Source organism: Talpa europaea, assembly GCF_964194135.1.
Source record: "Talpa europaea genome assembly, chromosome: 9".
Lineage (NCBI taxonomy): Eukaryota > Metazoa > Chordata > Mammalia > Eulipotyphla > Talpidae > Talpa > Talpa europaea.
This window is the reverse complement of record NC_140076.1, coordinates 73091621-73104023: the sequence shown is the minus strand read 5'-3', so window position 1 is coordinate 73104023 and position 12403 is coordinate 73091621. Positions and strand designations below refer to the sequence as shown.

The following is a 12403-nucleotide window of genomic DNA, read 5'->3' as shown; positions in this document are numbered from 1 at the left end:
AACAAACTCCCATTTTGATAAACTCAAAAATACCCACAATAAGACAAATTAAAATCAAACTGTCAAAAGATGAAGACAGAGAGAATCTTGAAAGCTACAAGAGAGAAGAAACTTAGCATATACAAGGAATCTTCAGTAAGACTGTTGCCAGATTTCTCATCAGAAACCTTGTAGGTCAAAGTTCTAGGTTGATATATTCAAGGTACTAGACTGAAAGCATTATCAACCAAGAATCCTGTGTAAAGCGAAACTCCTTCAAAAGTGAGTGAGAAATGTAGACATTCCCAAATAGACAAAAGCCGGGGGTGTTCACAACTACAAGAACTACTTGAAATACTACAAGAAATACTACAAGAAATACTACAACAAGAAATACTACAAGAAATACTACAACCCACTCTGGGTGAATTCTACCAAACATTTAAAGAAGAATTAACACCCATCTTTCTCAAGATTTTCCCCCAAAATTTTCATTTTCCTGATGCAAATGCCAGACAAAGGCATTACAAGAAAAGAAATTTACAGGGCCTCCCCTGGTTGCACAGCGGTTGAGCCCTGGACTGAGAAGCTGCCCGCAGCCTCTGTAGTGCCGGTTCAATCCCCAGCTGCTGGCGAGGGTCCCACATGGCGCGACAGAGCTCTCCTGCCATGCCTGCTGCTCCCCTCAGCAGTGTATTTCGTCAGTCTGCTTGTTGTGTTCCCCGCTCTGGCTCTGGTGAATTCTCTCACCCTCCTGCACTTCTGAATGTACCCAATGCTTGTATAAATAAATAAATAATAAATCTTCAAAAAAAAAAAAAAAAAGGTAATCTACAGACCAATAATACCCCTTCTGAACATTGATGTAAAAATCCTCAGCAAAATACTAATCAACTTAATTCAGCAGCATGTTAGAAAGATCATACACCCTGACTATGAGGGATTTATTCCTGGAATACAGGATAACTCAATATACAAAAATTGATTAATGTAATATGCCACATTAACAAAAAAAAACAAAGAGAAAATCACATGGTCATTTCAATTGTTACCAAAAAAAAGCATTTGACAAAATCCAACATCCTTTAATGATAAAAACACTCAACAAACTAGGAATAGAAGGAAATTATAAGATAATAAGCAATAGTAAGATCCTTATATGAAAACCCTATAGCTTACATTTTACTCACTGTTGAAAAATTGAGAACTTTCCCTCTAAGATCAGGAATAGCATGAGGAGTCCCTTTTTGCCACTTCTCATCATTATAATACAAGCAGATCTAGCCAGATCAAGTCCAAAAAATACAAGACATCCAAATTAAAAAGGAAGAAGTAAAATTGGCTCTTTGCAAATAAACAACATGATCTTGTATGCTGAAAACCCTAACAGTTCCACACAAAAAAAACACTAACTCAGCAAAGTATCCGGGTACAAAATCAACTACAAAAAATGAACACCCCAAAAGGGAAATTAAGAAAACAACTCCATTTATACAGCATAATAACGAATAAACTTAGCAAGTTATACTTAGGAATCATCTATGCAGGAGGTAAAGAATTTATAAACTGAAAGAAGACACAAACACATGGAAAGATATCCTGTGTCCATGGATTGAGAGACTTTATAATATTGTTAATATAAGTACTATTCCAGTTACCTACAAATTTAATGCATAATAACTCCAATTATTCTTTTTACAGAAATAGAAAAAGCATATGAAATTGTATGAAAAGGTTCTGGAGTTAAAGTTGGGTGGTGGTGATGGTGTGCATTAAGTGTAGACATACTTAATGCACTAAGTGTATCCTTAAAAATAGTTAAAAGGGTAAAGTTTAGGGTCTCCCTGGTGGCGCAGGTGGTTGAGCTCAGCACTGTGAAGCTGTCCGCAGCCTCAGCAGCACTGATTTGATCCCGGTCAGCCGGCGAGAGTCCCACATGGCGAAGCAGACCTCTCCTGTCGCGCCTGCTGCTCCCCTCAGCAGTGTATTTCCATCAGTCTGCCTGTTCTGTTCCCCGCTCTGTCTCTGATGGATCCTCTCACCCTCCCGTGCATCTGACCTGTACCCTGGTTCTTGCATAAATAAATAAAGAAATCTTAAAAAAAAAAAAAAGAGTAAAGTTTAAGGTACACATATTTTACCACAATTTTTTAATGTAACAGGGGAGGGAGGAGAAATGATGGGGTGGGTCAGTGTAATTGTGTAAACTTCTGATACACAGGCAGGGGCAGAGTAGCTCTGATGTGGACTTGGAGGCCTTCAGGCTAAATGACAGGGCTAATCCGCAGCAGCTACAAGAGCAGGTTTCGGAAGCTCCAGCAGAGGGCTGGCTGAACACAGTATGGGGCCATCAGGTCAAGGGCAGCTTGGAAACACTGTTGAGCTGCAGGAGTCTGGTTGTCAGGTCTTACTGGCACAAAGCCTTGTGAGCAGTTGGAATTAGCACCTGTCTTGTGGGGCCAGGCCCTTGGGGATGGTGGGACGGTGTGGCCTTAGTGGTCCTTTCTTCCCTGTGGCAGGCTCTGTGCCTGGGGCTTTTGTGCGTTAATCTCTTGGGCTCCTCTCCCTGTCCGCAGCTGGAGAACACACTAGCACAGAGGAGTCCTTCTGGGAGCATCTTTGCCTTTGTCCCTTCAACCAGACGCGTCCCAGTGTCCTCCTAGGAAAGATACCTGAGAGAACATCTCTAGTCCCCAGACATGTGCGCTGCCCATCCATAGCTTTTCATTCTCAATTCGATACATTTCCATTTTTCGCAGATTTTTAATGCCAACCACCAGCACTGGGAGTTGTGACAGCAGAGTGGGGGTTGTAAGTGGGCCACCTGGACGCTAGAGGTGTTGCTTCTAAATGTGCCTTTTTAAAAATACATTTTATTTCCACCCTTAAAATAAGAATACAAAATAAAAAAGTCAGGAGTCCTGGTATCTATTAAACCTGTAAGGTTGGAGCATGTGGTCACCCCAGGAGCCCAGTGGGGCTATGGTTTTTGGTACCCACAGCTCTGGCCACTCTCTCCCAACCTGGCACTGATGAGGAAGCACAGGGCCTGGCAGCCTCTTACCCAGTGTTTTTATGTGGTCAGGTGAAGAGTAAAGTTAAATATTTTTGGTAACCACCCCCCTAAAAAGTTAAGGAATGTAAGAAAGATCACCCTTTAAAAGACTTGGATGTAAGAACTGAAAACATAAACTACGTAGAAGAAAACACAGACAAAACATGCCATGATAAACTTCAGGAAATATCTTTGTGGATTCATCCCCAGTAGCAAGGAACACAAAGCAGATAAACAACCAGGAGTACAGTTAAGTAAAACGTTTTTATGCCGTGAAAAAGACAGTAGCCAAAAGGAAGACACCCCACTGAATGGGAGAAGATAGCAGCATGTGATACAGCTGACAACGGACTGCTGTCGATGATCTACACATAGCTCATACAACTCAACAAAAAGAAAACAGATATCCCAATCAGAAAATGGGCAGAAGAGATAAATGCACCCTTCTTCAGAGAAGACATGCAGATGGCCGATAAGCAAGTGAATAATCACTGATCATCATTTACCATCAGGGAAATGCAAAACAAGATAATGAGAGACCACCTCACACCTGTGAGAATAGAATGGCTCATATTAAAAAGCCAAAACCAAAACTGAACACACAGAAACAAGTGCTGGTGAGGGTGTGGAGAAAAGGAACCCCCTTACACTGCTGGTGGGAATGGAAACTGGTCAGCCCCCGGGGAACGCTGTGTGGAGGTTCCTCAAACGACTGAAAATGGATCTGCCATACAACCCAGCAATTCCATTCCTAGATAGCTACCCGAAGGGCACAGAAACACTAATTTGAAAGGAAACCTGCACGCCTAGGATTATTGCAGCACTATTTACAATGGCCAAGATATGGAAACAACCTACGTGTCCCAAGACAGAATGGATGAAGACGTGGTATATGTACACAACGGACTACTTTTCAGCAATCAAAATAAAAGAAACTCATGCCATTTGCAGCAAAATGGATGGAGTTGGAAGGGATCATGCTGTGCAAAATAAACCAGAAGGAGAAAGATAAATACTGGATGGTTTCATTCACATGTGGAATATAGAAAAACCAAATAAAGGGTCAAAATCAAATTTTAAAATCAATCCTTGAAAGCAGACCATAGATTTGAGGCAGGGGTGGGGTGGCGTGGGGAGAAAGGGGAGGAAGAACAGGGAGGGGAAGAGTCCAGTGGACTGTGGTGGAGGACTCTGAGGGTTCTGGTGGTGGGAGAGCTGCGGTGACCACACCTAGGGGAGACATCCTATAAGGCAAAACATTAACAAGGATGTAAAACAATGGCGCTTCACATACACATCAATCATCATCCTCAGTGACCCCGCCTCTTGCCCAGGCACACGCTGTGGCAGTCTCTTCACATGCCTTGGCCTGCTTACTGTCTGCCAGCCTCTCCCCCCATCCCTCGCCAGCTCCAAAAGCTCCCGCTTGGTTCGCAGTGCCTAGAATGGTACCAGTAGTCATTCCATACACGTATGCACACATGACCCTCGGCCAACACCAAGAGGAAGTCAGAGACTGCAGCAGGACAAGCCCATCCATTGAGACCCAGATGTGGGGACACAATAGGGAGCTGGAGACTAGAGGACCACACTGGCAGCCTGTTCACTCTCTAAACTTTGCTGTAGGTCACCAAGATTTGGGCATCCCTATCGAAGCCCACCCTGGGCCTCCAGTGCAAGATTTTGCCGCAGGGTAGAGCTAGGTCCAAGCCCTGCCAACAGTGCAGTGTGCCCAGCCCCCACCCAGGCCTGTGTCAGATGGAGAAGTGCTCAGGGCGCCTCCTGGCTGTCCCTGGGTGTGGCTGGCATCCTGGCCTTCTGCAGCCCCTCCCATGCAACCTGGCAAATCCTGCTACCCTGTAGCGAAGTTTTCAGAGCCATCTCCATTTCTGATACTGATACATCATTGAGAAAGTTGGATTGGTGTCTGGAGCAGATCCAGTACAGTAGGGAGAAGGCGCTCGGTGTCCAACAGAAGATAACGGACCTCAGGTCATTTCTGTCTTGTAGTGTTAGGCTCAGAACCTGAGCTCTGGGTATGGGCAGAGTAAATGCCCACCCAAGTTGACCGCACTCCCTGCTGAGCAGGGGCAGCACCTACACGCCATATGCACAGCAGCCTCCCCACTGCAGGGGACAGGAAGTAATTTTGTGAAATTTTACATTTTCATTAACTGAAACTTGAACACCTAGAGCTTTGCAGGGGAGATGAAAGTAAAGCTGCAACCATCTTGGGGGCCAAGACTGTCAGGGCTGCTCTCTACACTGGTTCCTGAGCCCTGTGACCCAGTCCCCAAATCTCCAGTATCCACATACTCTCCAGGCTCCCTCTGATTCTGTGTCAGCTGTGACTTCCCCCTTGCCTCTGTCTCTAATTTCAGGGCCAGGTCACCCAGGGAAATAGAGAACCCAGAAACAGGCCTGAGTCAGGATCTGCCATGGAGGCAAAGGGGTAGGGTGAGTAGATCAATGAGGAGACAGATTCCTGGACGGTCCCTCTGATGAGCCTGTGGGACACCACAGTTAAAATGTGAGGGTGATTTGCTTGTTCATTGTGCAAGATGGTTAAAACAGGACCTTTCACTGCAAAGGCCCAGGGGCTTCATTCAGGAAGACTGGCCCACAGTGATACGTGGGAGAGGCAGCCCAGACTTCTGCACTCGTGTGGACAGGTGCCTGCTGTAGGCCAAGCTGTTGACTTGGTGCCCAACTGGAGGAGGGTCATGTGGAGAAGTCACCATACAATAGCTGCAGGTGGCCTTTCTCTGCACCAGGCACAGGCAAGGACAATCTGCTGTTGCCTGCCAGAGCTCAAACCTGGCCTTGGGGTTGATGCTGCAGGAAAACAGAAGGCTACATGGGAGAGGAGGCATTTCAGCCTGTCCAGAGGGATGGAGGGGTGAAGATGGTAGGGGAACCTTCCTGCAGGAGAGAACAGCCCATGTGGTGGTTCAGAGTTGGAGAGGTTTTTAGAGAATACCTGGGTGGCACCAAGAGCAAAGAATGAGGGGGTTGGGGGACGGGAAACTGCACGGCTGAGCATCCTAATCACAAAGAAGCTGGGATGCCAGGCCAGAGGGCAGTCATTTGACTGCACCTGAGGGAAACACAACTCAAATAGGTTCATGCAATGGAGACATGGACAGAGCAGCTTCAGGCACAGCAGGGGCCAGGTGACACTTGCTGAGCTCAGGAATGTACCCACAAGATCCCGACTGTGCCATTCCACCAGCTGGGGACCCCAGGGGAAAGAGAGCTTCTAAGTGCCACAAAAGTTCTGGGATTGCACCTAAGTCCCCCAGTTTACATCAGGCACATCCCTGAACCAATTTCATGACCAGGGGAAGGAGGAATATGTTGATGATCTAGGCTTTATCAAAACTTTCATTGGGGGATAGAAGATGGAAAGAAGTTGGAAAGAGCCCCTAAATGACTTGAGCTGAGAGCAGAGAAGAGATAGTTTCTGGAAGATGCTGTGCTGCGGGGTGGGCATCCCTAACACCTTTCCAAGGAAGTGATCACCCAGTCCACATAGGCAAGAGCCTGTGGGAGCTGACATGTGCCCCAACTGCTTCTTGTCTTTGCAGGCAGGCATGCCCCGGACACTGAGCACCTCCGACATGGTTACCCCGGGCAGCCTCAGTCCACCCCCCACCAAGTCCATGGAGGGCGAACAAGCTGGGCAGCCACTGCTGGATGGAGCTCCATCCTCAGCCTCCCTGGATACCCTGATTCAGCAGCTGGTGCCCACAGCTGACTACTACCCTGAGGTGGGTGGCCCACCCAGTGGGAAGGAGGGGGCACAGAGGGGGCTCTCCTCCACCAAGCAGGAGGAGGCTTGGAACTGATCTTGGGCTGGAACTGATCTTGGGCCTGATGGGCAGGGTGAACTGGAAGGCAGAACCCCTCCCCCATACGTTCATGAGTACACGCCACCTTTCTCCCATGTCCCCGCAGAAAGCCTACATCTTCACCTTCCTGCTGAGCTCCCGCCTCTTCATCGAGCCCCGGGAGCTCCTGGCCCGGGTCTGCCACCTGTGCATTGAGCAGCAGCAGCTGGACAAGCCGGTGCTGGACAAGGTGAGGGGCAGGGCAGGGCCTCTGAGTGTGCCCTCACTCCCCTGATGTGCCCTCCAGCTTTGGCCTCTTAGAGAGGCGCAGTTGTCCCACAGGGGATTCCTGTCTGTCTGAGGCCCAAGCCGAAAGGGACAGAGGGAGCGCCTTCAAGGGAGCTGTTTCTCAGGGCCTCTGGGAGCCCTTGAGCGCTCGGCGCCCAGAGCCTGTCCCCCAGGAGTCGTCAGCAGGACCCCTGCAGTCTGTGACTTGGGAGGACCCTGGAGCCTCTGCTGGGCCCGCCACCCCACATACTCACACTCACCTCCCCCCTCCCGCCCCCGCCGTGGGGTCTGCTGGCGGTGCTGCCTCCTCTGTCTCCCCACATCCCGCTCTCTGGACTGCGACTCTGTTTATCTGTGTTGGCTAGAGCTGCGGTTATAGTGCTAGAAACCCGACCTCTGCCGACCCAGGCAAAGGGACTTGACCTACTCCTGTAGCTGCCAAGTCTCAAGAATGCAGGTTCGGGAACTGATGAGATCCGTTAAAATGTCAGCCTTCTCCCTCTGACCCTCCGCTCCATCGTCTTTCTTTTTTTCATATTATAGATCATCTTTTTATTATTTGTCAGTTTATTAATTAGTCAATGTAAAATTAATTTTTTTCTAAGAAAAATGTGTCCGTTTCCTCAAAGTGGACTATTGCTGCTTTGCGTCGCCCTTCTCTGTTCACTCCTTTCATGTGTTCCTTCCTCTACCATATGTTACATAGTTAGAATCCATGCATGGTGTTTATTAAATTTCTGCTTTTTTCTAGTCATTTAATTTATTGGTACTGACTTATATTATATGATGATGAATACATTTTCATTATGAAAAAATGAAATGACTTCAAGTTATGAATAAGTTTTGTTCTCAAGAGAATAACCTTTCAACGTGAATCATTTTTTTATCTTCATATATATTACTTTATTCATTTTTATTATTTCCATTTTATTTTTAAAAATTTCTTTCTTTTCTGACATCATTGTTCATTTTTTTTAGTAGTTGATGTCTCCCTGCAGTGTAGTGCCCAAGGTTCTCCTGCCACCACGGCACCCAGAGCCACCCCCGCAGCCCCTTGCCTCCTCTGTCCTGCCCCCCGAGCCAGCCTCACCGGCCCAAAGCAGATTCTCCCTCCACTGTGCCAGGCCCACTGTCTGCCCTTCCAAGCCCCCCAGGAAAACCAAGACCCATTTTTAGTAAGTCCCAATAAAAGTCACGATCTCATTGGATTCATTTAGTCCACACGCCCATTTGTGAGCCAGTTGCTGCGGTGATGGGGGTGTCAGCACGCAGTTGGCTAGCATGGACGGGGAGGCCCACTCCCAAAGCCCTGGGGTAAGAGGGGGAGACCCCAAAGGGAAAGCAATGTGCTGTCACCACAGAAGGGAAAATGGGTGCTGAGGAGCAAAAACAAGAGATGATCTGGCAGCAGATGTGTCCCCCTCTGCTCTTGTCAGTCACCATCCCTTCCCCGTCCCTGTCGCCTGGCATAGAAAAGGCATGAGGTCCAGCCCCCCGTGACCACCTCTGCCCAGGTAGCCCAGTAGACACACAGCGAGTGGCTGAGAGGGTGGCTGATGTGACCCGAACCCCCAAGTACCCCTCACCAAGCACAGGTGCTACCCCCTTGTTTTGCAGGCCCAAGTCCGGAAGTTTGGCCCCAAACTGCTCCAATTGTTGGCTGAGTGGACGGAGACCTTCCCACGGGACTTCCAGGAAGAGTCGACCATCGGGCACCTAAAGGACGTGGTGGGCCGCATCGCCCCCTGTGATGAGGTGGGAGCCGGAAGGAGTTGCTTCTAGCTTCTGCACCCTCACACGGGGGACCTGATCCAGTTTCCATCTGTCTTGCATGCTGTAGAACCTTCAAAATCAGCTGTTTTGTGTCCCATCAGATAATTGGATTGGAGAGCCAGCAGGGAACCAGTCCTCTGGTTTTACACTGGCCTCTTGATCTCCCCACTGCCCTGCTGTTATGGATGGCATGAGATAGCAGGTGAGGAAGACCCATCCTAGACTCGAGGTTGTATGGTCAGGCCACGGGTCTGTGACCTGCCGTCTCAGGCCAGTGCCACAAAGGCCTCTTCCTCCTGTCCCTACACCACATCTGGTCTGGGCTGTGGTCACGGTTCCTAACAAGGGGCTGCCAGCCAGGAAAGGACTCTCAGCAAGAACCAGACTAATAGCAGCAGCAGTGGCAATAATGGCCGCATGCTATCTGGGCAGACTCCCCTGGCTCCTCTCAGCCTCCAGGGATAAGCTGTAAACCCTGCAGGGTCGGGCACAGGAGGGCTCCTGGGGCTAAAAGCACACCCCAGAGTAAAAGACCCAACCCTTGCAGTGACTGGGAGGCAGCCAGCAGCCTGGGCGTCAAGTGCGTCCTTCCAGCCCTGCTGTCCAGCTGTGCTGCACTAGGTGAAATAAGGACAAAATCCCCACCTCCTAGGATTAGGGTGAGAACATAAAAAAGAGCCTTGCAAAGGGGATGGAGTCCTGGGTGGGTCTAGAAAGGGGAGGTGTATCAGCGTCTTCAGGGCCCCTGTAGCAAACACTGATGTTTTCAGGAAGGACAGAATGTTGGGAGGCAACTGTCCTGGGAGGAGACTGGACGTGGCAAGCTGGTAGCTAGGGGTGTGCCCCAAAGTGGGTCTGGACATGACAAAACCAGCCGCCTGTCAAGCAAAGGAAATCTGTCAAGGCAGCCTGGACAGCAAGAAGTCATAAAGCCTGAGGCCTGAGGTACAGAGAGGGAGCCCCCACCCCAGGCGTCACTTCACATCATGACTTAGCTGCTCTGGGGACTCAGCGAGTTGAGGGTCATCTCCTCATCTTTATCCCTCGCCCAAATGTGAGTTGTGATCTTTGACTTAGGACACAGAAGGAAACACTGTCAGGGAGGGCTTGATGATTGGGAGATCAGTATAGGTGGGTGGAAAGGAGAGAGGAGATGCTGATTGATTGGCTGAATAGCTGGATACTTGGGTGGAGGAGGAAGGTAGATCTTTGGGTAGTTGGATCAGCAGTTGGATTTATGGGGTGAGTGGATGTGGAATGATTGACGGAAAGAGGGGAGAGAGGAAGGTAAGAGTGGTAGGTGGGTGGGTGGAGAGATGAATAGATGGATCGGAGGGTGGGTAGATGGATGGGTATGTGTGGGTGTGGGAAGGCACACGAATCAGGATGGATAGGTAGGTAGATATCTGGGATGGACAAATGGAGGGTGGAGGGTGGGTGAATAAGGTGGATGGGTAGGTAGGTGGATCTGTGAGTGAGTGGACAGATGGCAGGTGAGTAGATGGATGAATAAGGATGGATGGATGGGGGGATGGATGACTGGGTGTGTTGGTGGATTGATGGACAGGTCAATGTTAGGAAGGAAGGAGGAAGGACAAATGAATGAATTGATAATGGGTAGAGAAAGGGTGGGTACAGGGGTGGGGTATGGATGGATGAAGGTGACACAATGTAAGGGGATGAAAGCCCTTTCACCTCTCTCCTCCAGAGGCCCTCAGCCTTCTGTATCTAAGACATTGACATGATGGGATTATCTGCTCTCTCAGGCATGCCCCTGCCATTTCAGAGGCAGACCCTGTTATTCAGCCATGGTGGGGGCACAGCTGAAAGTCACAGGCTAGTGTCCTCGGGAAGCAGGACCTCCTCTTGGACAACCAACAACCTGTCAGTCCTGCCTCCAGGGCTGTGCTGGAAAATTTCTAACCACCTAGTGGATGAAAATAAGCTACAAGCAAGGCCTAGGAAGGGGCTGTGGAGAGCAGTCACCTACCAACAGGTGCACAAACAGGTCACTCAGGACATTTCCCATTGCTTTTCTTGGAGTCCAGTGTGGGGTACATTCCAGTATAAGTTGCGATGGGGGTTCCCAGCTCCCACCCCATCCCTGTTGGACCAGGCCAGTGCTGCTCCCCCTGGGGATTTCTTCACCGTCCCCAAGTTAACCTTCTACAGAAGCAACCACCCCCAGGGAGTGTCCTTTTGGGGTTTCCCTGCCCTCCCTTGGACTGTTGCTGCTCTCCACCTTCCCATCCCGCCCCAGTTCGGACAAAGGTTTGCCTCAGAAAGGAGCTGGTGAGCCCTGAAACAGACTGGCGAGGCAGGCCCTTGGGGCTCAGAGTAGGAAGTACAGAAGCCTCGGCTGTGTGACTCTGCGCTTCAAGGTCTTCATTAGTGAAACAGAGATAACTGTTGTCATTGTGCAGCTTCGCAGCAAAGACCCCCTGAAGCCACGAGTGCTCTTATTTCAGTATTTGGTAAATGTGAGCTATGATGACGGACAAATTCTTTCCAAAACTGAAGCCCTAAAACATGGGGATTATTTTTAACTTTATGGAACTTTTATTGTGGAATATTTCAGATATATGCAAACATAAAGAATAGCAACCATGCTTCAGCAATTACCAATATTTTGCCAAACTTGTTTCCTCCAAATCCTCACATACTTCCCCTACTCACCAAATTATTTTTAAGCAAATCATAACCATTATCTTTTGCTCAAAAAATATTTCAGCATTATTTTGTAGAAGATTTCTCACACAGGGGTGACTCACACATAGAGCATGCTGTGCACACAAGATGATGAGCGTGAGTTTTTTTTCAGAGCTGTGTGTTTTTGAACCATTTATTTAGCATCTCTGGACCTTACTTTTCTTTCTGTAAGAGGGAGGGTGAAAGGGGCTATGAGAACAGCAGAGCTCAGGAACAACACAGGGCCGTTGTGTCCCTTTCCTCTGTTCCCGCTGACATTTATGGGCAGGCCCACATCCTCACTCTGGTCCTCACCTCCTCGCTCACTGCATATCGGCCCGGGGCTGATTCAGGTGACAGCTTTCGAGAACTTCAGAGAACAGGGACCCACAGGAAGGTTGTAACCATACAATGTCCAGCTGGAGAACTTGGAGAAACCCAGAAAGCCTTGACCACCTCCACTGGCCACCTCTATACTTAAACCCAGCTCTGGACATGCAGCAGGTGGCTCTGTGGAAAGGGAGGGAGGAGGCGGGTGGACCCCACCACCATGTCAGGGACTGCAGCACGCACGCAGCCCTGGGCTCCGTGATGTGGGCCCTGACAGCAGCAAGGGCACCTTTCCTCCCATCCGTGTCCAATGACAGTTCTCTGGGTCTGCCCATATATGCTGAGCTCTCCATCCACAAGGGTGTAGGAATCAGTAAGAAAATGAGGGGAGGTCAAAGGAAAGGGCAAATGTCATCCTCGCTGTCGGGAAGTCCAGAAGATTCAGGGACAAATGGAAAAA

General features: G+C 49.0%; 1 protein-coding gene across 1 annotated transcript in view; it reads left to right on the top strand.

Moving 5' to 3' along the window:
* Positions 1 to 6627: 6627 nt before the first annotated feature.
* The window catches only part of RASGEF1C (RasGEF domain family member 1C), a gene marked incomplete at both ends in the record, with an annotated part of 33798 nt that continues 28022 nt past the window's right edge, over positions 6628 to 12403 (top strand). The window contains 3 exons of the mRNA XM_084242379.1: positions 6628 to 6804; positions 6992 to 7114; positions 8770 to 8907. Of these exons, the coding sequence (XP_084098505.1) occupies positions 6628 to 6804; positions 6992 to 7114; positions 8770 to 8907 (438 nt within the window). The remainder of the gene's footprint in view (positions 6805 to 6991; positions 7115 to 8769; positions 8908 to 12403) is intronic.